At 55.6% G+C, this 21,251-nt stretch overlaps 1 protein-coding gene across 1 annotated transcript; it reads left to right on the top strand.

Moving 5' to 3' along the window:
* Window positions 1-195: 195 nt before the first annotated feature.
* LOC113488463 (centrosomal protein of 164 kDa-like) lies at window positions 196-21,248 on the top strand. Its single transcript, XM_026863604.1, has 24 exons — window positions 196-381; window positions 1,092-1,220; window positions 1,587-1,664; window positions 4,797-4,882; window positions 6,501-6,650; window positions 8,288-8,509; window positions 9,682-9,813; window positions 10,120-10,336; window positions 10,923-11,000; window positions 11,257-11,388; window positions 11,680-11,802; window positions 12,339-12,482; window positions 12,693-12,776; window positions 13,638-13,706; window positions 14,024-14,181; window positions 14,731-14,857; window positions 15,264-15,331; window positions 15,503-15,710; window positions 16,466-16,573; window positions 17,635-17,749; window positions 18,892-19,239; window positions 19,689-19,755; window positions 20,201-20,323; window positions 21,149-21,248. The coding sequence occupies exons 1-24, from the start codon at window positions 196-198 to the stop codon at window positions 21,246-21,248; spliced, it is 3,252 nt and encodes a 1,083-aa protein (XP_026719405.1).
* The last annotated feature ends 3 nt before the right edge of the window (window positions 21,249-21,251 follow it).

Below are 21,251 nucleotides of genomic sequence, written 5' to 3'. Positions count from 1 at the left end.
TGTTGGCTTAAGGATCAGCGCTGGTGGGTTTAGAATCAGCGCTGGTGGGTTTAGGATCAGCGGTGGTGGCTTAAGGGTCAGCGGTGGTGGCTTAAGGGTCAGCGCTGGTGGCTTTAGGATCAGCGCTGGTGGGGTTAGGATCAGCAGCCAGCGTTCTCACAAGACAGCGCTTCCTGCCATTCACAAAGGAGGTGCATGAGCAGCGCGACCCTCCTCAGTCTCCAGCCCTCAGGCACTCTGCTTGCTCCCGTCCAGGTGCTCCCCAGGAACCTCGCGCCTCTGCGGGGCCTCGCAGGGATTCCGGCCGCCCTCCACAGACCCCTGAGCTTGGACGCACCCAGCTCGGCGGACTCCAGCCTCGTGGCCAAAGGAGGGACACAGGTAAGGCTCCGTCTGCTCTGGGACCGTGCCATACAAAAGTCACATCCGTGGTGGTGCTGAGAAGCTTAAATGACAGGATTTGTGATCTCTCGTCAGCTTAGAAAGGCTTTTGTCTCTTAAAAAACCACTTCCCTACTCTATCTCTTACTCTTACTCTGTCTCTTATTAATCAGTAATATTTTCACTCAACTTTGAGACTAAAAGTTGAAAAGAACAATTTTCTGGATGAATGTAAGGTTTACAGTCACATTGAATGATTATTTATAGAATGTGACCTTTGGGTCAACAAAACAAAGTCTCAAGTGGTACCAAACTGACCTTTGAAAGGAAAACAAAACAGTGTATGTGCAGAACATCTTATGCCTCCACACCTTCAACGAAGGTTTTCTTCTTGCCGAGTCAAGTCTTGTCCGTGGAGATTTCAAATCCTTTGCTTTATTATGGTCTCGGGTGATGGGTGTTTTGAGGCACGGGCAGGTTTTGCAGATGGAGGACAGGAGCCCCTTTGGCGCGAGGGAGAGTGCGGCCTCGTAAAGAACGTGTCGTCTCCCGGCGGGACGTGGCTCTGGCAGAGCAGGGGTAGCAGCGTCATCCCGAGCACCTTCTCAGAATTCAGCAGCTCCCCTGCTGCTGGCCAGCGTCTCGGTGGGTTTGTGTCTCCCCCTCCTCCCCGGCTCTCCTCTCACCTCCCTTTCTTTCTGACTTCACAGCCTGCGGAGACCTGTAAGCCCACCAGCCAGACCAAGAAGTTGCTGAGCTTGGTCTGTGAAGAGCAGAGTTCCTTGGATATGGCGACCCTGGATAGAGGGAGGAACAAAGAGGACGAAAGCGGGAATGAGGTAGTTTATGTGCCTTGTTTCTTAACATGTGTCACAAACCGTAGCGCAGGCAGCCTCCAGCAGTGAAAAACTGCTGCTCCCCTGCTAATAGCTGGTTGACCATGGTCATTCCATTTGACTCCAGACCTTAATTTGTGCTGCATTTCCTCTGTGTTTGGTCAGCAAAAAGCATCTAATCCTGTTTTCTTGTTGTTCTTCCTATAAAGCAACATCTGACGTGATGTATTTTCAAAAGGCTGTAGGCTGTTGCCTTGGGGCACGGCGATGGCTCTGCCTTAGTTCAGTGTCTAGGGCCCCCCAGTCCCTCCTGGGGGATTGCAGAGCTCAGGGCTCAGTGTGGGCCATCTCCTCTTTTAATACCTTTAGAGTCTCCATGGGAGAGCGCTTCTGTTCAAAAACCTGTACATGGATGTCAGCGCCCTGGGAGGCAGCTTCAACTCTGAGGTAAGAGAGCGGGTGATGAGACAGGCGGGAGAGACCCCCCCGGGGGCAGAGGAGCTGCGGCACTGCCAGCGCCGGGGCTGGGGAGCAAGAGCGCACGACTGGCGCCAGAGGGACGAGTTCATGTGGCAGCCTAAAACCTGTCTTCTCACACTGCTGAGAAACTCCGTGGCTGGGACGCAGAGCACCAGCAATGAGTTGAGTACCCTCGTGGCCTCGTGCAGACGTTTTTCTTCCCGGGGCGCGCGCTCTGCCTGCGCTTGCTCAGCAGCGATCAGGCGTCGGATGACAAGGGCACAATGGGAAGCGTGTTGCAAGCAGCTCTGGTGGTTCGGCCCAACTGTTCACACTGACATTAATCCTTTCTCAGCGCTTTGAAAATTCCTTTCCAGTATCTGATAGGCAAATTAATTAATTTCTTTAAAAGTACTTTACGTTATTTCCCTTATCCTTTTCACAGCCTACAAAAATTAAGCTCTAAAGTACTTTGCTGGAGAATCCGTTCACAGTGCTGGGCACAAATTGCAAAGGCTTATGCTAAAGTGGATGTGAAAAAGGAAGGCCTGACTCTCATCTCCAGATGACAAGGAGGCTGTCAGGGCCCAATTCGTCACTGAAATGTTAATGTGGCCAGGAACAAAGAGCTGTCTTGGCATTTCAGTGCTGCGCCAGGGACTCAGGAAACTGTTTGAGATGGCAATTGCCGCCCAACAGCCAGTCTCTGTTAACCCAGATGGGTGATATCTTAGTCTTGCTAAGATATTAGTGCCCCAGTGGAAAGTATAATTCTTTTGTAGTTCCATGAGATGGCAGTCGAAAAGCATTCCTATGTGCAAGGCTCAGCCCGCAGCCCCAGCCATTCGCCAGCTTAATTTCAAAAGGGAGAGGAGGAAAGGGCTCGTAGGGCGAGCCCTCCAGGGGGGAAATCTAGGCAATAATGGGGTGATGGGATGAAAAAGCTGTCTTCCTGTAGCCTGTGGGTCAGGGCTGACCACCTGCATTCAAAGAAATAAGCAATGGTTTTCGTAACTTGCTGGGGCAGAAGGATGTGGGGGACTGGAGGTTGCATCCAAGATGGCACAAACCTCCAGGAGGGAGAGAGGAGAGATGGAAAGAAATGCTGCACCCTCAGTGGGCTCCTCCGGAGCAAGGACTGAATTAACTGGGGGAAAAGCACCTGCAAGCAACCCCAGGTCAGATGCTGGAGAACTTGAGGCGTGAGGTGTGTGTAGAAGGCAGAACGTACTCTGGGAGAGGGGCTGTGTGGTTTGCTTGGCCACTTGGGGGGTTAGCCCTTGCCCAAGCCAGCCATCCCGCTTTCTGAATTCCATGGTGGAATAGCCACTGCAGATGAGGGAGACTTTGCCCTGAAATACAAAAGGCTGTGGGGAGGGCTGAGAGGAGGGAGAGGTCTGGAAGCGTCTGTGGGTGCCTGGGGAGGGGGTGGCAGGGCAGCAGAGGTGACCCCCGACGCAGCGCTTGGGAGATTCAGAGCTGTGCCTTCTGTATGGGTCAGGCTCGGGTTAAACGCTGGGTGTCGTGGGGTCCTTGGTGCGGTGGGAAATTACCATGCAAGGCTGCTTCACCCGATGGAGAGGTGTGAAAGGGAGCTGCCTCCGTAAATAAACATTGCGCAACAGAGCTTGGGTGTCCCTGTGGAGATGCACGGGCGGGAAGCAGCGCTGCTGCTTCTCAGGGAACGGGCACCCGTAAAATTCCGGTGCAGGGAGGGATGGCTAGTGAGAGCGGAGGAATGGCTGCTGTGTTTGTGGCCTTGCTCTCGCCCGTGCTGGGGGAGCGTGGCAGAGAGCTGTGGCGGTGAGCCGTGGCTCGCGGGGAGTCCTGAGCTGGGAAGGGTCTGCCCCAACAGCCGGATCCTTGGGCTGGGCAGCAGGATGAGCACAGCCGTGGAGCACGCGGAGCAAAAACAGAGCGGTGGCTGGGCGGATGCTCGATGGGAGCCCCTGAGTGGGGGTCAGAAAGCTGCTCGGCTGCAGAGCTTTCCGCCCCAGGGCGCGGGCACGGGCGACACGCGGGGCGGTGACATGCGGGGCAGTAAGCAGCTGCGGGCAGGTGGCCCTGCCAGCTGGGGAAGGTGGTGTGGGGACTCTGGCTAGCGGGTGTGTCACCTCCTCCCTAGGAGAACAGCAGAGCAGAGGAGGAAGAGTGTTGTGGCCGCTTAGCTGCTAGACCTGATGCCCAGCACCCGAGGAGGCCTGCAGAGGAAGCCGGCAGCCTGAGAGAGGTGACAAGTGACTCTGACATCCCCTCCTGCTTGCACAATGTCACTGAGGCTCCACGTGCAGCAGGCAGCCTCCGTGCTGTGCTTCTGAGTTGCTTGGGCTGTTTCTTTTGCTGGTGAAAGTAGCGCATGCGCCCGGAGGGGTGTAAACGTGGAAACTGAGGTCACATGCTGCCCAGGGGAGGTCAGGCAAACCTCCACCCTCTCGTTGCTTCCGTGCCCAAGAACTGCCTGAAATCAGGGAGCGAGGGGAACATGTCACTTTTAAAGGCATTCTGTACCCAGGAGGAGGTTTTCTTCCTCTTTTCTTTTCTTCCTTTTAAAGGTTGAAAGCATGTCAAGTTTTTTGTTGTAATCTCTCCCGTTCTTAAAATCCAAAGAGGTGCTGTAGTCATCCTGCTTCCTGGGATGAGCAGGGTTCGGTTTTGGTGGCAGCTGCTCATCCTGATCGTTGAGCTCTGGATCAGACACTTCTCCAAAACCCAGCCCTGTTGGCATCAATGTGCTTTTCTCCAGACCGACACTGGTCACTGGAAGTCTGGAAGCAACGATTCCAAAGGCAGAAATCTCACATTAGTCAGTGTCACTCAGCTGCAGGTAGAATGTGTCATAGCTTGTGAAAAGATCAGCTAAAGCCAGTTATAACCTGTCCTACTCCAAAATCCGTAGAAAATCCACAGGCTGTTTTTGCACGAGGAAAACTTGCCTCCTCTTCCCCCTGTGTGTCCGATGGGCACGGTTCCCCCTTCTGCAGAGTCGCACTTGGCATCACTCAGGTGGAATGTTAACAAAAGTGTTCTCTGTATCTGTTCTTAAAGTAGGATTCTATTGGCTAAAGAAACAATTCTGGGATATTTTAGTAACCGAGGTAAATTGTTTGCTTTCACCTGCAGGACCAGGAGCTGAGAGAAAAGGAAAAAGACCAAAGCAAAGCCAGTGTACAGGAAGAGCAAAGCAAAAGAACAAAAGCTGTGGAGAGGTATGGTAGAAACAGAGCAATGAAGGAGGCGAGGGCAGCTCTAGCTCCTGATGACTCTCCTGTCTTGTCCAGCCCTGCTCTGCTCTGGTCGCTGTAACCTGTGCAGGTGTCCCCTGCAGAACCCCCCGAGATGCTGCAGCTTCCCACAGGGTCTTTCCCGCTAAACCTCTCACTTCTCCTGCCACCTCCTTAGCACTGTCTCAGCAGATTTCAGCTTCGTTTCAGCTTCTGGCTGGGTAGGCAGCAAAACTCCTGTCCTTCATTTCCTTGCAAGTGCCCCAGCTGTGGAGCTGCTTCTGTTTCCCTTACAGCTCTCTGACTTTTCTCCGAGGCTGTGGAAGTCGTGCCCTCGCCAAGATGCCCTGAACCTGTTAATATTGTGTGTTGCGCCCTGTGGCGTTTAACCATGGGAGGTTTAGCCACTGGCCGTTGCCCAACAACAGAGCTTTCTGGCTCTGAGCCAGCCTCAGTCTCAGTGACCACCGGTCCTACTGGGCTGCCAGCTCCTTGCCGGGCAGAGCCTGGAGCTGGAGGCTCCCGGGACCAGCCTGGTGCCTGCTGCTGGGGGCAGAGGGTACAGCCGCAGGCCGAACAGTTCTCTGCCACTTCCTTCCGTAGAGGGCCCAGAGCAGGTCGCTGGCTGAGCAGGTACAAGCCTTAGGCTGGCTGATACCCTGCTGGGTGGACACGGCGCTCTGGAGCGCCCCAGCTGTTACCCCAGAGCAATGCTGGTTTCCAGACCCTTAGTTTCTGTGAGGACTCGACTCTCTAGGGGAGCTATTTTCAGCCTGCGTGTGGCGATTTGTTTAAAGCAGTTGAAACGCTGTGCTGAGCAGTGAGCTCCCTGCTCTCCAGAGCCCCTCCCCTGCGAGAGGTGCCGTGTGTGGCATTTATAGATGAATCGTGTCAAAACTCAGCCTCCTCACAGAGTTACATGTACTCTGGGGCGCTGGGAGCCAAGAAGCTGTTGCCTGTGCCAGGAAAACTTGTGAACAGAAGAAGCTGCAGTCCATCTTAATGACTGGCTGCGTGCCCTTGGGATTTGCAGCCTTGCTCATAGAGGAGCTGTTCCTGTGAAGGTCCCCGAAAACGCGTTCTGCCCGCAGGAATTGTCTCCTTATCGCTTGGTACCTGCTTCCCAGCTGTGCATCCTCTCTTCCTCTCTGCCTGTAAAAGTAGCTCGTGCTTGCCTCATCTCTCTACTCTGCACTTCCAACACAAAGTAGGACTGTAGATGTGAACATGCCTGCCAGTATTTCCCTCTGTAATTTGGACAGCGGTGTGAGTGTTGCTAACAGGGCTGCTGAATCTGGGGGAAGGTCTCTAAGGACCTGGAAGGAGAGTGGGATATTCCAGGGAAGGGATTCAGCCCTTCAAGTCTGGTGCCCCTTGAATCCTCGTCTGCCTGTTGGTCTGGTAGGGCCTGAGGGCGTGGGAGGGCTCTGGAGCTTTGCTGTGCCCTCGGCAGCCCGGTGCTGGGCAGACGGGTGCCGCTGGCAAGTATGGCTCAGTGTTCCCCGGAGCAGACGCACAGCCCAGCCCGTCTTCTCTCCGTCTTGCTATCTCAGACTCCGATGCATGCTAATCTAGTCTTTTTTATCTCTTTTCTGCTGCAAAGCGAGAGTGATCAAGATGTTTATGAAATACCAGAAGAGAAGTGTTTCACTTTAGAAATGCTCAGTCTGGAGGAGGCCATCGCCTCGGAGCCGGAGGAGGGATCGCTGGATAGCGTGATCGATCTGGAGGAGCTTGCTGCCCCGCAGAAAGTGTAAGGGCTTCTTCTCAGTCCCCGGTGCTGTAAGAGTAACAGCTTTTGTCCTTTTGTTCCCCTTTGTGGCGTGTGGAGTTGGTGTGTGAAGTCGGTGCCCCGGGAGATGCGGTTTGGTGGGCAAGGTGCAGCTCGAACATCTCCGTGTGCAAACGCAAGCAGCTGTTCCGCAGGCGCGTGCCAAGCCAAGCGTCTGTGCTGGGAGGGTGAGAACAGCAGCTCTGCCCTTGGGGTCTGTGGCACAGGACTCCGTGGGATGCAGAAAGGGCCGTTTGCTTTCTACTTGGAAAAGCCTCCTCCTCGCCGCTGTGGTGGATGAGGCTGCCGGCGCTCGCCCTCCCTCAGGGAACGCTTTCGCGCGGATCTTGAGCTCCTCCGCTGCGTGGGGCTGCGACTGGGGGCGACGGCGCAAACCCCACAAACTGCCCCACTTCTGCAGTCGCTGCGGGCATCAGCTGCTTTGAAATAATAGGGTCAGAGCGCAGGATGGTAGAGCTCAGGTTCCCTGTGAAAGCCGGTGGGCTGTTGCTGTGTTAAATTGATGCTCTTTGCAGTTACATACCCACAGTTCCACTGCGATAGAAGAGCTCAGTAGAGGTGATTGTGCTGACTTTGCTCTCCATGTCAAATGACAGATCAGCAGATGCAATTGGAGAAAATAGACAGCGCGTCTCTCAGGACAAAGTGGTGGAGAAGCATTCTTTGATGTGGAGACCATCACAGATCTCTCTTTTGAGGAGCTGTGTTGTGTAAATGTGTGTGTGTCGGCTGGGTCTCTTTTTATGTAAGAACTGGGGCAAAAGAAGGGACCTGATAAAAGGGTGGAAGTGGCTGAATTGCCTTGCAGGGCAGGCTGATAAACGCCACCTTCCGCAGGCATCACTGCAGTTGGCCCAGAGCATGTAGCGTTACAGGGCAGTGCTAGCAAAGCAGGATTTTTCCAGAACCCAGCTATTCTTTCCTCTGTCTCACTCTTTTTGCTAATGGCTGCCTAAGTGACCTTTTTTCTTTTGACTCGAGGCTGAATTACTGGGGCTGTTACTTCCCTAATTCCCGGCAGAACAGCAGTCCCTCCGCCTAACGCTAGCCAGCTCAGAGCACGATGAGACCTCGCTGCTCCAGCTACGACTAGCCAAAAATAAAATTTTTTTTCCTAGACTAATCTTCATTTTCCCCTCCTTCCCCCCCAGCTTCTCTCAGACCTTATAAATTTCCTGCTCTCTGTCGGAAAAAACTTTATTAGGAACAGATTGGAATTGAGGTTTTGGAGCGCTTAGGGCTTTCTGTTTGTTACCTAGAGCTGGCAAACTCCCAGCACACTTTAGATGGCAACTGCAGACAAATACCTGGTCCGTCAGCAGCGCGCTGCCGACCCTTGGGCTGAGAACAGGTACCGACTGCATCTGCTTCTGTGCCCGGCGGCTCTAGCCAGGGTTTCGTAGCTGCTAGATCCTTCACCAGGGGAGAGCGTGTTGCCCTTGAGGGCTAATCTAGCGAGCCAAATCAAGGGGTGTTCGGGGCCTGAGAGCTGTGTTCAATAATTGATATAATTTATTGTTTGGGGCCATGTTGCTGTTCATTTCATGTTACTCAGTTTCTGTCACCCTTTGGCCAAAGATGCTCTCCCTTTCTGGTAGGCAACCTGAGATTGAAAACAAACACGAGGGGTCCTTCAGCCAGTCTAGTCAAGAATACTTGGACGGAATCACCAAGGAGATGGAGGTGGAGCTCAAGCAGGAGAAAATGCATTTCTTGCAAGCAAAGAAGGAGAAAATTCAGCAATTCCAGGAGGAGATGAAGCAGCAGCAGGAGGAGGAGGAAGCCAAAAAGCTTCATCAGCAAAAAGAACAATCCCTCAGGTACTTTCCTTTTTCCCTCCGTCTCCCTCGTGTTTCTCCTCTGAGCCCTTCCTAGCTGCGATCTCGTTGCCGGTGGCCAAGGGCTCGTGCTGTTACAGCCCACCCACCACCTTGGGAGTGGTGCTGTTGTGTGGCGCTGTGGGCTTTTGGGGAGGAGGACACGGGGCTCCCTGCCTGGCACAGAGAGCGCTGCGCGTGTCGGAAGTAGCAGCGGTGTGCTGGCAGAGCTGCGAGGAGGGACGCCGCATGCTGGGGAAAGCGCTCTGTGGTGCCGACGAGAGCAGCTGCCCACCTCCCCGGGATGAGCAAGATTTGCTGCACCTGCAGCTTTCAGAGCTCCAAACCTGCCTCTGATGGTTAACCTGGGAAAAGCTTCCAGTTCAGCACTGGGAGCTTTACTGCCTGGCAGACGGTCAAATCCGGGGCTCAATGGTAGTAACAGGACTGGAAATTGGAGCAGGAGAGGAGATGAGGTTACCCCGGAGGAAGTAGCTGGAACTCGGGTACTGCACGTTTTACAGAGGGACTTCCAGCCAAGACTTTGAGGACTAGGGCATGGATGTTTGTGTGAAACCCAGCCAGTGTGTGAAGGTGGAATAGCAGTCCAGGGAGCAGAACAGCACCAGGGCCTGTGTGCTCTGCCTGGGGGTGGTTTTCTCTCCAGACATGTATTTTATTTCAGAGGCCTTGATACTTAAGTTCTGAGCATGCTGAGCCAGCCACAAACGGTATCTTGACATGAAATGTTCTGGGAATGCTGTCTTGGGTGCACAGGCAGACACAGAAATCACACCTCAGGGAAAAATGCCTATGTGGTAATAAAGCAGTAGTGAAAAGGGTGTCACAGGGAAATATGGTGCTTACAGATGCACTAACGTGTCCCGGTACCTTGGCTGGGAGCCTGCTTTCATTTAACAGGAGCTGATTTCATTTACCTGGGGGGCGGGGGAAAAGCCCAAGTGCCATCCATGATTATATAGTGCACTTTAAAAGTGTGTGCAGAGTGTGATGCTCAGGGGCTGCCTCTCCCACCCCAGCAGCCAGGTTCAGAGGTGAGGAGGAGAATTAATGGTCCGGCACCCTGAGTGCAGCCAGTGGAACAGCCTACAGGCCTTGGACCTGAACCTGTTTTGTTTTGGTTTGTTTTGTTTTTCTGGCTGCTCATCTCTCAGGACTCTAAGAGAAGATTTGGCAAAGGCTGCTGAGGAGGAAGAGTTGCGTGTCCGGAAGGAAGAAACCGAGAGGCTCTCAAAGCTGCGAGCCAAAATCACCTCGGAGACCGAGGCTGAGATGGAGAAGATCAGGTGACAAGCTTTGCTGCCGCCCCTGGGGACGTAAGCTGTGGTGGGCTGGGAGGGCAGCGCAGGTCCTGGCCCTTGAGCTGGCACGGGCAGTACCCTGCCGTGGCGCTGCAGTGCTGGCTGCTTTGCTCTTTATTTCCAAGGCCTAGGTTGAGCTCTTGCGAGTCTGGGTCTTTTTTTCTCAGTTTCTTCTGGCCTGCACGTCCTAGCCCTTAGCAGCGTCTGCTCTCGGCTCTGGTTCCTGAAGGGAGTCCGGTGGTAAAGTGCCGAGCTCTGACTTGCCTCCGGCTGTTCTTGTTGCAAACGCAGGGCAGAGCACAAGGTGACACTGCGGAAGCTCCGAGGGGAGTTGGAATCCCAGCAGGCGGTGGAGAAGGAGAGCCTGGAGAGGCAGCAGCGGCTGCTTCTGGAGAAAATGAAGCTGGAAATGAAGGAAGCTCAGCAGAAAGAGATGACTGAGCTGGAACAAGAGAAGGAACAATTCCTGAGTGAGCTCAAGGAGAGATTGGACAGAGAGAAGAAGAAGGTGAGCTCTTTATTGCCAGGTTGGGCCAGACCCACGCTGGTCGCGCTGACCTGGCTCACCTTGCGGTGCCCAAGTATCCGGATGAAGTAACACCTGCGTGTGCTTTGATGCCGCCTCCCTGAAATCCCAGAGGAAAGGTGCTAGGCGTGCCCTTAGAGGCGTGGCTGAGGTGGGGAGGAGTACCCCCTCAGTTCTTCTTACAACCATGATTAAATAGCAATTAAATAAATGGCCACACTGCCTCCGAGGAAAAGAGGAGGATCACTGTGTGTCTCTGCCAAGCTAAACCAAGCCGTTTCCTCACCTCAGAATAGCTCTTTGGCTGCTGCTTTTGTCCTCCAGAGAGCCTGGGGAGCTCCCGAGCGGAGGCAGCTCACGGTCCTTCCAGCACAGTGTGACTGAGATCCACTGAGATGCCCCGGGAGGGAAAGCACAGAGAGAGGAAAGGCATAATCCGGTTTGAAAGGGGTTTACCGTTGTGCTTTTTTGGTGCTTATGGAGAGACGTTGACTGCAAATGCATCTTGTACAGCGTGTCCCCACACATAGAGGTTTTCCAGCAGACTGTTTTGCTCATGTTCCTGTAGGCAGTAGAAGAGCTAGAGAAAGAGTTTGTGACTGAACTCCAGCAGCTGAAGTCTGCGGCAGAAGAGAAGCATCATAAGGTAAAAGATGGTGTCCTGAGAATGTAAATCGTTGATTTCCCACACTGTCACCAAAGGTGGCCGGGGAGAGTGGCGTTCCTTTTTCTTCCCGCTCCCTAAATGTGGTTCTGGTCTGGCTCAGCACTTGGATGTGCTCCAAGTAGGGGGTGGTGAGACTGCACACGCTGGTCTTTGCCACGCTGCTCGCTCCCCGTGGGAGGGCACCGGATGGATCTTGTCAGAAGGGTGACAAGTCTCTGGGTGGCTTTCACGGCAGGTCATTTCCAGCCTGCAAACCCAGCTAGCAGAGGCACAGCGCCGCGAGGAGGCACAGCTGCGCGAAGACTTGCAGAGAGCCGAGCAGAAAGCGCAGCAAAAGGCCCGTCAAGTCACGGAGTACGAACGCGAGGCAAGTGCTCCCCTCAGCTTGCTGCGGGTCCTGCACCCCCTCTCCCTGGGGCTGTGGTGAGGCCCTGAGACTGCAGCCCCTGCCCAGTGGTGGCAGCGGTGCCATGGGGGACAGGGCACCCCTGTGGCATCTGGCCCTGCCGGGGCGTTTGCCTTGGGCTGCCCCGGCCTGATCCTGCGCACGTGGTACCGCGACCGCCCGTCCTCCCACTCCCATGAGGGGCTGCGCTCCAGGGGCCCCGCACCGCGGGGCTGCAGGTCACAGAAACATCTTGTCACGTCATCCCCGCAGCTCAGCGAGCTAATGAGGGAGAAACGCCACGACGTGGAAAAAGACCATGAGAGGAGAATGGAGAGGATGAAGGAGGAGCACCAGGAGGCCCTGGCACGGATTCGGGATCAGTACGAGGAGGAGGTACTGTGCGGGGAGCAGCGGAGCCGGGAGGTGACTGCGGCGGCTCTGTGCGCCGCACCCGGGCTGGCACTGCTGCCTGCCAAGCTGCCTGTCCCAGCTGCTCCCAGAACTGGGAGTCTCCTTCCTTCTCGGGGAACTGGGCACTGTTGCCATGCTGTGAAGTGAGTTTAGCCTGGGGTTGTAGGGATAAGCTGTCAAAATACTCCCCGTGCAGGCAACTTCCACATGCATCTGTCAGCTTCAGTACGAGAGAAGAGTGTTCACATTTCTGCAGGTGTCCCTTCTGGAAAGCCTTCTGCCTCCCCTTTCTGGCAGCAGTGTGTGAAAAAACCTTAGTTTCATGGGCTGTTTTTTTCTTTCCCAAGCCTCTCCCATAACGATGTCTCTGCAAGCCAGAGGTTTGAATCTGCTGAGTTTGGAGCGTGCTCAGGAGCTGCTGCGGGATGGGCAGTGTGTCCTGTGTGCTCATGCTGGCTTGCTGGAGAACCCTGTGCTCCACTGAGACGCTTTTCTTGTTTGTGTTTTGCAACAATCAGGAGAGAAAGCAAAGAGCAGAGCTGCTGGAAGGCCTGCGACGCGAGGGGGCGCGTCTCCGGCAGCTTCACGAAGCAGAGGTGAAGGCTCTGCAGGTGGAGCTGGATGAGCAGCTCACTGCACTGCAGTGCAGGCACAGGGAGAAGGTGAGGAGAACGCTTTGCCTGGCGAATCCTCCTGACATGGCTGCCTGGGGACAGGCTGGGGACCATGACGCCCCAAGGCACCTGCCCACTTTTAGGGCCGGGGTGACAAGCGGCAGGTCACGCTCGCCCTGTTTTTGTTGTTCCTCCTGGTGGCTGAGCTCTGCCTGGTGACTTGAGCCGTTCTCTCTCTAACTCTGCCTCTCTGTGCAGGAAAGAAAACTCCAGGATTCGGAAAATGAGCTTGAAACGCGCTTCAAGAACATCAAAGACAGATCAGTGCAGCTCCTTAGCCAGGTGAGTCAGCCCTGTGGGGCTCACAGAGATGTGTTAGCTGGTGCTGCTCCTCTGGCTGCTTCCTCCTGGGCTCAGCCAGGACTTTGGGAAGGAAAACTTCTATCACAGGCCAGAGCAGGGCTCAGCGTTCCTGGCTATACAGCCTCCTGCATGGTGTTTGCCAGGAAAGTCAGTGCTTGGGGTTTGCTCAGGGTTTGCTCAGGGCTTTGAGAAATGGTAAGTGGCTCTAAGAGTGATGGAGGGATCATAAAAGCCTTTCAAGGTGGCAGGTTCTGCTCAGCATCACTTTGGATTTCACTCAGTCCCTCCCTGATTTCCCTCCTCCTTGCTGCTGTGGAAGGGGAACGTGTGCTGCTGGATCTTGGGCAGCACAGCGCGAGGGGGAAATGCTTCAAACGCTCCTGTGGAGCTGGCAAAAATCACTGGCTCTTGTTCTCGCCTGCCAGATCTCTTAAGTCCTAGCCTGTGCCAAGGGCTGTAGATAACCTTGCTTCTGGCATCCCGTCCTTTCCAAGCAGCACCGGAGTGAGGAAGTAAAAAGGTGGAGAAATGCTGGAGGCAACCAGAGGCTTGACAAAAGCAGGATCCTGCAGAAATGGCCATGTGCCGTGGGTGCTCTTGCAGCTGAGCAGGAAGGGGTGTTCTTCCCCCAGGAATGCAAATATTCCCAGCACCTCACTTGAAGCCAAATAAAGGGATGAGAACTTGAGTGTGTGGGGGGCAACAAAGCAGAACTGAGAACAATCCTTAGGTGTTTTGAAACAGTTTTGAGACTTAGGCCTGACCTGTGCCCTTCAAACGCTGCTCAGCATCAGCTGTCTCCTCGCTCTCCCACTCACCTGCTTTCTCATCTGGTTACAGGAGGAGTCTCTGAGGAAGAAAAGGCAGCAGCTGCTGGATGAGGACAGACAGGCTGAGCTAGAAAGAGATGTATGTATGCCTTAGCTCTGGAGAGGTGCTGTGCTGCTGCTGGGGGTGAGGGCAGTGCACTAGAATGAGGGCTTTAAAAAAGCAGACTGCTACTTCTGGAGTCCATCCTGCTGAGAGTTTGCTTGGCTCTGAGCTGTCTCTCAAAAGAAGAGACAGTCCTGTTCCTCCAGGACTGGAGTGCGTACCTACAACCCTGGGACCTCCTGTGAACTGTGCATGCCGGCAGTTCTCACATCGTGCGCCTTTTATTTTGGTGTTGGGGAGATTACTGGGAGGGATTTTTTGGTTTTCTTCTAAAAAGCTGCTTTGGTTCTCAGCTCCAGCTAGAGGAGAGCAGGAAGGAGCACACCAGCCTCCTTGAGTCCACCGGGCAGCTGCGTAGGTCTCTGGGGGAGCTGCAGGACCAGAAGGCTGAGCTGGAGGCCCAGGTGGATTTGCTACAGACCCGAAGCGAGAGGCTGCAGAAATGCATCAGGTGTGTGCATGAGAAACTTCCTCTAATACAGAAAGATCTGCCCTACGCCCCAACAGAAACCTCTCAGACCCAGCCTGGAGCCTTCCCGTAGTTCCAAGCTGCTTGTGTGCTGATCCACGTTCCTCCAGAATTCTAATGGTGATTTTACTGCCTGTCGAGGGCATGGAGGCCCCAGGGTCCTTCTCCAGACCTGTTAATAACTCGCTGTGTAAATTCATCCCTTGGCCTCTGCTTGTCAGGTTCAGTTATTTGTCTTCCCAAAGTCTGTCCTGCAAGGTTAATAAGAGAGGGCACTCTTGCCTTGAGAGGGGCACTGAAATGCAAAGAAAAGGTTTTGCTTGGATAGCTGAGCTGCCGGGTGAGGGGGTGAGGCTGTTCGCTGCCCAGCCAGGGGTCCTGCACAGAGCCAGTGCTGGTGGCTTGCGCATCTCCGGCCCTTTCCCCTCCCGGAGACTGGAGGCCGCTTTGGACACCGCTGCAGGCAGAGCAGCGGGGACCTGGGCCCGTGGTCTAACTGAGTGCTGCTGCTGTCGCCTCTTCTCGTGGCAGTGAGCTGGAGGCAGCTGTCAGGAGCAAACAGGAGACTCTGAAAGAACTGGAGGCAGAAGAAACCGTGGAATCTCTGAGAGGGAAAGCTGAGCTCCATGTGGAAGACCTGAGAGAAACTCTTCAAGCTGTGAGTAAAGGCGTTTGCCTCGTGAGAGCTGAGGCTGTAACTCCTCCAAAAACCCCAGCTTTTGTTCCTTCTGTGTGAACTCATTGCAGATGCAGCGCTGCATTTTCCTTTCCTGGGATACATCAATAAGTTTAGTAGTGGTTGTGGATTTCTGTCTATTGTTGCTGGGGGGAAAGGAGTGTGGGATACTTGAGTGCCCTTGGAGTCCAAAGCGGGGCTCGAGTCAGGGATAGAAACGTCTGTTACTCTTCAAAAGTCACATAACATCCCTGGCACTGGTTTTGGACTGGGGCAACACCATGGTGATGTCATTCCGAATTTTTACTTTTAGATGGATTCTTACAGGGTTCTGGAGTTCTGTTTCCCATACATACTTCTTAGTTTTTGAAATGTTTCATCTCCTCAGCACTCATCCAGAGAACCTGCTTACGCACCCTCCCAAAGCCATGAGAACAGCGACCTGCAGTTTGATCAGTGAGTATCTGTGCCCCCGCTGCCTCTGCAGAATGGTTTTGCTTCGGTTTTATGAGCCGGGGGTTTGGGGATTTACGCATGCGATGTGTTTGGGGGAGTGGGGGGTGGGGGGTGCTGCGTGAGGCTTGCAGCGTGTCACAGAAAACCAGGAGGTTCCCCGTCTCTCTGTAGTGTCAGGAGCTTAATCTCTGCGGAAGGGATCTCCATCAGGAACGCCAGGGAGTTCCTGGTGCGCCAGACCCGCTCCATGAAGAAGAGGCACACGGCGCTGCGAGCTGCCAAGCAGCAGTGGCGCCAGGACCTGCATAAATGCCGGGAGGCGGCACAGGATCCCAACAGCTCCCAGCTCCTGGACGGCATGCGCAAGAACCTGGAAGAGGTGAGGCCCCAAGCGCTGCCTGCGTTCAGGCCTGGGGCGTCGCGGCCGTGGGCTGCCCAGGGGTTGGCTCCTGGCTGTGGAGCAGCAGCCACAGGCAGCTGCGGGGCTTCGGGCCTCCTGGGAGCTGCCAGTGTGGCCCATGGCCCACGCAGTGTCACGCACCGGGGCGGCTCCAGGTCTGCTCCGCTGCGCTGCAGCCAGCCCTCGGTAGCTTGCTGGATTGCAGGAACCTGATGGACACTTGGGGCTCTTGGCATCTTAAAAAGGGAGAAGGGATTTGGCTGCGGAGAAAGGGATTCGTGCATCTCGCAAATCCCATAACGTTTTCTCATAGGAAAGGAAGTGGCAGGTATCCATCCCATCGGGAGGTGTGAGGTTATTTTTTCCCTCTCGCTTGGGAAGGGGTTCTCGAGTCCTCGTCAGCCCTGCTGACACACCAGCCAGGGCAGGGCATCCTTCCCTTCCCTGACTGCAGCAAGCGCTCGCGTTGGCAGAACCATAGGTGCTGACCCTGTTGGACGCAGAGTCTGGACGTGAAACCTTTTCCTTGGGGTGAACTTTCTTTGCGGCTCGTGCTCTGCCCTCTCCACACTCCCCTTGCTGTGCTCTCGGAGACCTGGGAGCAATTTCCCTCCTGCGGCCTGATATCCCATGCTGAGTAGAAGTGCGACAATGAAAGTCACCCTAAACACCCCCATCGAATATTTCCTGTCATTCCTGTTTAATTTTCCTCCTTGGCTGGGCTGTTTTTGCAGGAAGCAAAGCAGCTGGACAAGATGAAGTCGGCTATCTGGAAAGGGCAGGCGCTGCTGAAGAAGAAAGAGGAGAAGCTGAGCCAGCTGGAGTGCTCGCTGCTGGAGGAGGTAACGGCCAGCACCACAAGCACTGCGCTCGCCCTGCCCACAGCTCGTGGCCCCTGCCCTGGGCCGGAGCCTCTGCGGGGCCTTTGGTGCCCACGAGGGCTGTTTAGCTGGTGGCCAAAGACATGTTTGCCAGTGCAGTGGGTTTTAGAAACACATTTTCTGAGAGCAGAACAGTGTCGGTCTGAGAACGGGGTGGAGGCTAGTCACAGGTGGAGGGAGAGGGCCTGGGGCCCCTGGGGTTCACTAGGGCTGCAGCCAGCACCACAAACCGGGGCTGGGCCTCGTCATGGAGCCTCCCTCCGCGGCGGCAGCTTGTCAGGCACGGACGGGCTTGGGTGGGGGAATGCTGCCGAGTGCCCGGGCTTGGCAGAACCTTGCTAGCGCAGAGACGGAGTGCTGTGGGCGCGATAGGCTGAAGTACCCCACAGTATAAACCAAAACCTTGCAGCAGAGTGGGTAGGTGTCTCATTAACGGTCTGTGTCTTGCTCAAGATGGCAAATACTCTGCCTCCCCTCTGCTCGTGACACAGGGGCTTGCTGTTAGGCGTGTGGCTGCCGAAAGCAGCCGGGAAAAGCCGCACGGTTTGAGCCTAGAGAAAACAAGGGCAGGTCACCTCGTGTGAGCGAGGATGAGCCTGGTTTCCTGACCCAGGCCAGCCCTGGAACCCGTGCAGCTCTGCCTGGGACCACGAGGCCTTAGGCAGGTGCAAGAGCACGAGACCTCTGACAGCCAAGCCCTTGTCCTTGGTGCAAAGAAAGAACCCAGCCCATGCAAGAGTTCTGAGGCTTATTTAAAGGACAAAATACTTCAACTCCTGCCTAGAGCAGCCTGTGCATGTGGCCATTAGATTTGGCCTCTAGTGCACGCACGTGCTTCCTCCAGAGACCAAGCAGTCTCTCGACTTTCAGGCTTTGCTGTGGGGCCCAGAGGGTGGCCGTGCCTTGGCTCATCTGCGCCCCTCTGGGCACTCCGGCCCGCGCAGAGCAGCCGTCGGCTGTTCCTCTGGCTTCGGGGACAGAGCAGCAGGTTTCATTTGCGTTGTCTTCCCTCTTTTGACCAGCTTTCGGATGAAGATACGCTGAAGAGAGCTGCGTGCGGGAAGATGGTGACTTTTGACCTGAGCAGCTCTGAGGACAGCAACAGCACGTCCAGTGTACATCTGCACCAGCCCAGCTGTAAGTGCCGGCCGGGCACGGTGCGCTGTGCCAGGGGCTAACACCTCAGCCCTCCTCCTGGCCTCCCCTCTCGCCCCTCCTGTTCTCACCTGGGCTCATGGGTGTCCGAGGCAGCTCTGCTACCCAGGGCTGGCACTGCTCCCTGCATAACATTTGATTTGAAAAACTTATTGCCCGCTTGCAGTCTCAGCCGAGGGCTGGAATCTGTGAGTGAACTCGCCTTTTAAATCTCTTCCGTTGTTTTTAGAGTGGAATGTAAAGTCTGGCCTCTGCTGTTGCAGAGCTGTATTGCTCCTCTGCAGGTGCCTGGGCTTCCTTCTCCTCACATCTCTGGCAGGACATGCTGCTGCCCTTCCCTGTGCTTTTTCCTTTGCCTTCAGCTGCCTGTAACCGGAGCTGTGCAGGTGGGAAGAAGGGCTTCCCACAGACAGCCGGGAGGCAGGAGCCTTGCCTTGCTCGCAGGAAGGCTGGCAAGGCTCGAGCTGACAGAAAACCGAGAAAGCTTCCCTGTGCACCAGACGGAGAAGCTGTCCAGTCTGGGGTGGTCTCTCTGACCCGGATCAGTAAACATTCTGTGGGCACACGTGAAACTTCAGGGTTTTCTCTCGCCATAAGATGGGAGCCCGTGTATCAGCACGGTCCTGTTGGCCCAACACCGGCCAGGCCCGTGGCCTCGGGAGCTTTGCCGCTTAGGAGCACGTGAAGGGCACCAGGCATCCTGCTGCAGTGGGACTGTTGGGGTGAAGCCTGATTTTCTGGGGGGTCTCGGCGGGAGGGTGGCAGCCCTTGGAGGGGTTTTCCATTCGTGGGTGATTCTGTCAGGCTGGCGGCTGTACGGCGCAGGGCACAGCAGAACCCAGAGGGCTGGAGCTGCACCCGATGTGATCTGCTGGGCCCCTTCTTGCAGCACTGGAGGATCTTGTCCCGTGCTTTGTGCCCCAGCCGCCTCAAGGCACAAATCCCCAGTGTCAGTCTGTATCTCCTCTGGCTGCCAGGGTGGGTGTTTGCCTCTGCATCCCACTTCGCACTGATCAGTTGGGCGCGGCTCGGAGCGTAGCCCAGAGAGGATAGCGGGTCCCTGCCAGCGATGCAGCGTCTCCCCAGCCCTCCCACTGATCCCTCCTTCTCCTCTCTCCCACCAGTTGATTTGAGAACCAATTTACAGCCTGCCCCCCAGCTGGACAAGATCCAGTGCTTGACAAAATCGGTGCAGCACATCTCTAAGGAACTCAACGGGGTCCTCGACACCCTGGGCTCGCTGAACAATTGCCAGTCTCCGCTCTTCACCTCGACACCCTGCAACAGCATCCCTCTGTCTACATACACCTCCTTGGCAGGACGGGAGGCTGGGGGGTTCCTGGGGGCCCCCGCTGGGCTGTCTCTGGTGGACCAGAGGCCCTGGAGCACTGGGCTGAGCTCTGGGCGCTCTTTTGCAGCGGGACAGTCAGTAGACAGCATCCTGGCAGAGAAATATCGCAGCTATTTCCCAGGTAAGTCCTGTCCTTAATCCATCTCCTTGCTTGCCTGCGGCTTCGGATTTCCCAGCCCTGCACGTTCTAACCGCCTCGCCCTCCCAGTGCTGCTACGGCCAGATCCACTGGTGCGGCTGATAGCAAGGGTGCTAATGAGATGAGGGATGAGAACCTCATTCCAGGACACGCAGCATCTGGCTGATCTTGTCATCCTGCTTCGGGAGCTGTTCAGCCTTTAATATGCATCCCAGAGAGCAGCAGTTACTAAAGAAGGGAGCAAAAGAGCTTCACTGGAAGCCTCCCGTGAACTGCAGCGAGGGTTCACCATCTCCGTGCCCTTAACACCGCTGTGCCCTTGGCAGGTGGCCGAGCTTGTCGGGACAGTGTGTCTGTAGTGCAGGAAGGCAAATGCACCCAGACAGACAGACTTCATTTGGGAGTGCCTGTGTTTGACATCTGTTTTCCAGGGGGGTTGCCGTTGCTCAGTGGAAGTTCCAAGCCTCCGGACAACAAGCTGGGATACGTTTCTGCAGAGTAAGGGTCTTGTTCCTTGAGCTGTCATGTCACTGCGCTGCTTTTATTTCTCTGCGATGATTTACGGGTCGCGTATCGTAGAACAAGTAGATAACAAAATCGTAAGCTACCTACTAAGCAGACAGGTTGGAAACAGTTAGTTGTTCCATGCCACGTGCTCCGTGGTTCCTCACAGCCACATCATGGCTGTGCTGATAAGCCTGGCCCCAGGACCAGGCTCTGGGGTGCTGGGGAAGGGGGCGGCAGCCTGGGAGCGGGCGGCTGCTGCAGCTTTTCTCTGCGCTGGGGCTGTGCAGAGGACGCTGAGCTAAGAGGAGGTCGTGTTTCCTGAACTGTGGCTCTTGCTGCAGCAGCCCATCGCTTTCCCAGCTCTGGGTCATTTCTGCCCAGACCAGGCCTCTCTTTTTCCCACTTGTATTGTCTCTTTCTCTCTCGTGTGTGACAGGGAGAAAATACGGGTCTTCCAGCGCTCCCGGTCCCAGAGCCAAGAGTCGGACAAGATGAGTATTCAAGGCATGATTGAGACCACCAAGAAATGGCTGGAAGACTTCAAGAGGGATTCAAAAGTGTATCCTTTGCCTGGCTCTGGTCTTTAATTGCACTCCAGCCTCCTGCAGCAGGAAGGTGGAGACAGCAGGAGGCGAGCGAATTGGGAGCACTAAAGCACTGAACAGCAATTTTGAAGCCTCTATTTTAGTGTCTGATTCTGCAGCCCGAGGTGAGCGAGCCGCGGGTCCGCAGCCAGCGTGCTGCGGACATGAGTACCCGGCCTGTATGGCTCAGGCAGGCTCATTCCTTGTGTGAGAATTGCCAAAACTGAGGCAAAGAGTGCAGAATGGCGGGTGCAGAGGGAAGGCAGGGGGCTGAGCCTTGCTTTGGGTGTCAGTGGTAGAGCCCCGACCGCAGCGGGGTCCCGACAGCAGGCAGTCCCTGGAGCAGCCCGAGCTGAGCGAGCAGCGGGTCAGCAGCCAGGTTGCTGGGGACATGAGTACCCGGCCTGTGGGGCGGCCGCGTGGCCGGCCTGGGAGGCGGGGGCTCCCAGCAGAGCTCTCCCTCCGGCTCTCTTGTGAGGCCTCTGTTACCACCTGGCCGGAGCGAAGGAGCGAGGCTTCGCCGCTCTCTTAGCGGGGACGTTGCCAGGCTCGTGGTGTAACAGCATCACGGGGGGCTGTCAGCATCTCCTCTGCAGTGTGCGCTGGCATTAGCAGCAAATCCCTCGGGGCTCCGATGGCGCGTGCTGTCCTGAGCACGGTGCTCCGCTGAGTTCCCTAATCCCCCTTTAGTTCCGTTGGACTTGGGTGCAGCGGGCTAAACCGCCTGCCCTGCCCACTGCTCACGCTCAGGCAGGCTCATTCCTTGTGTAAGTCCGGCTTTTCCTTCACCCAGCTGCCAGCCCTCTCCTCTCAGGTGCGCAGAAGCTACCTGCCAGCACCCCCAGACTGCTACAGCTCGGCCTGGATGAGAACAGACGAATTAAAGTGTACCGTTACTGAAAG

Source organism: Athene cunicularia (assembly GCF_003259725.1).
Source record: "Athene cunicularia isolate RWA chromosome 24 unlocalized genomic scaffold, athCun1 chr24_part1, whole genome shotgun sequence".
NCBI lineage: Eukaryota > Metazoa > Chordata > Aves > Strigiformes > Strigidae > Athene > Athene cunicularia.
Note: the sequence above shows the minus strand (reverse complement) of the source record. Positions and strands in the feature narration are given on the sequence as shown.

Bases quoted from the DNA above. Each gene is read 5' to 3' on its own strand.
- LOC113488463 (XM_026863604.1), top strand. From the start codon at position 196: ATGAGCAGCGCGACCCTCCTCAGTCTCCAGCCCTCAGGCACTCTGCTT. The intron at 13,707-14,023 runs GTATGTATGCCT...TTTGGTTCTCAG, and splicing joins AGGCTGAGCTAGAAAGAGAT to CTCCAGCTAGAGGAGAGCAG. The intron at 16,574-17,634 runs GTAACGGCCAGC...TCTTTTGACCAG, and splicing joins AGTGCTCGCTGCTGGAGGAG to CTTTCGGATGAAGATACGCT.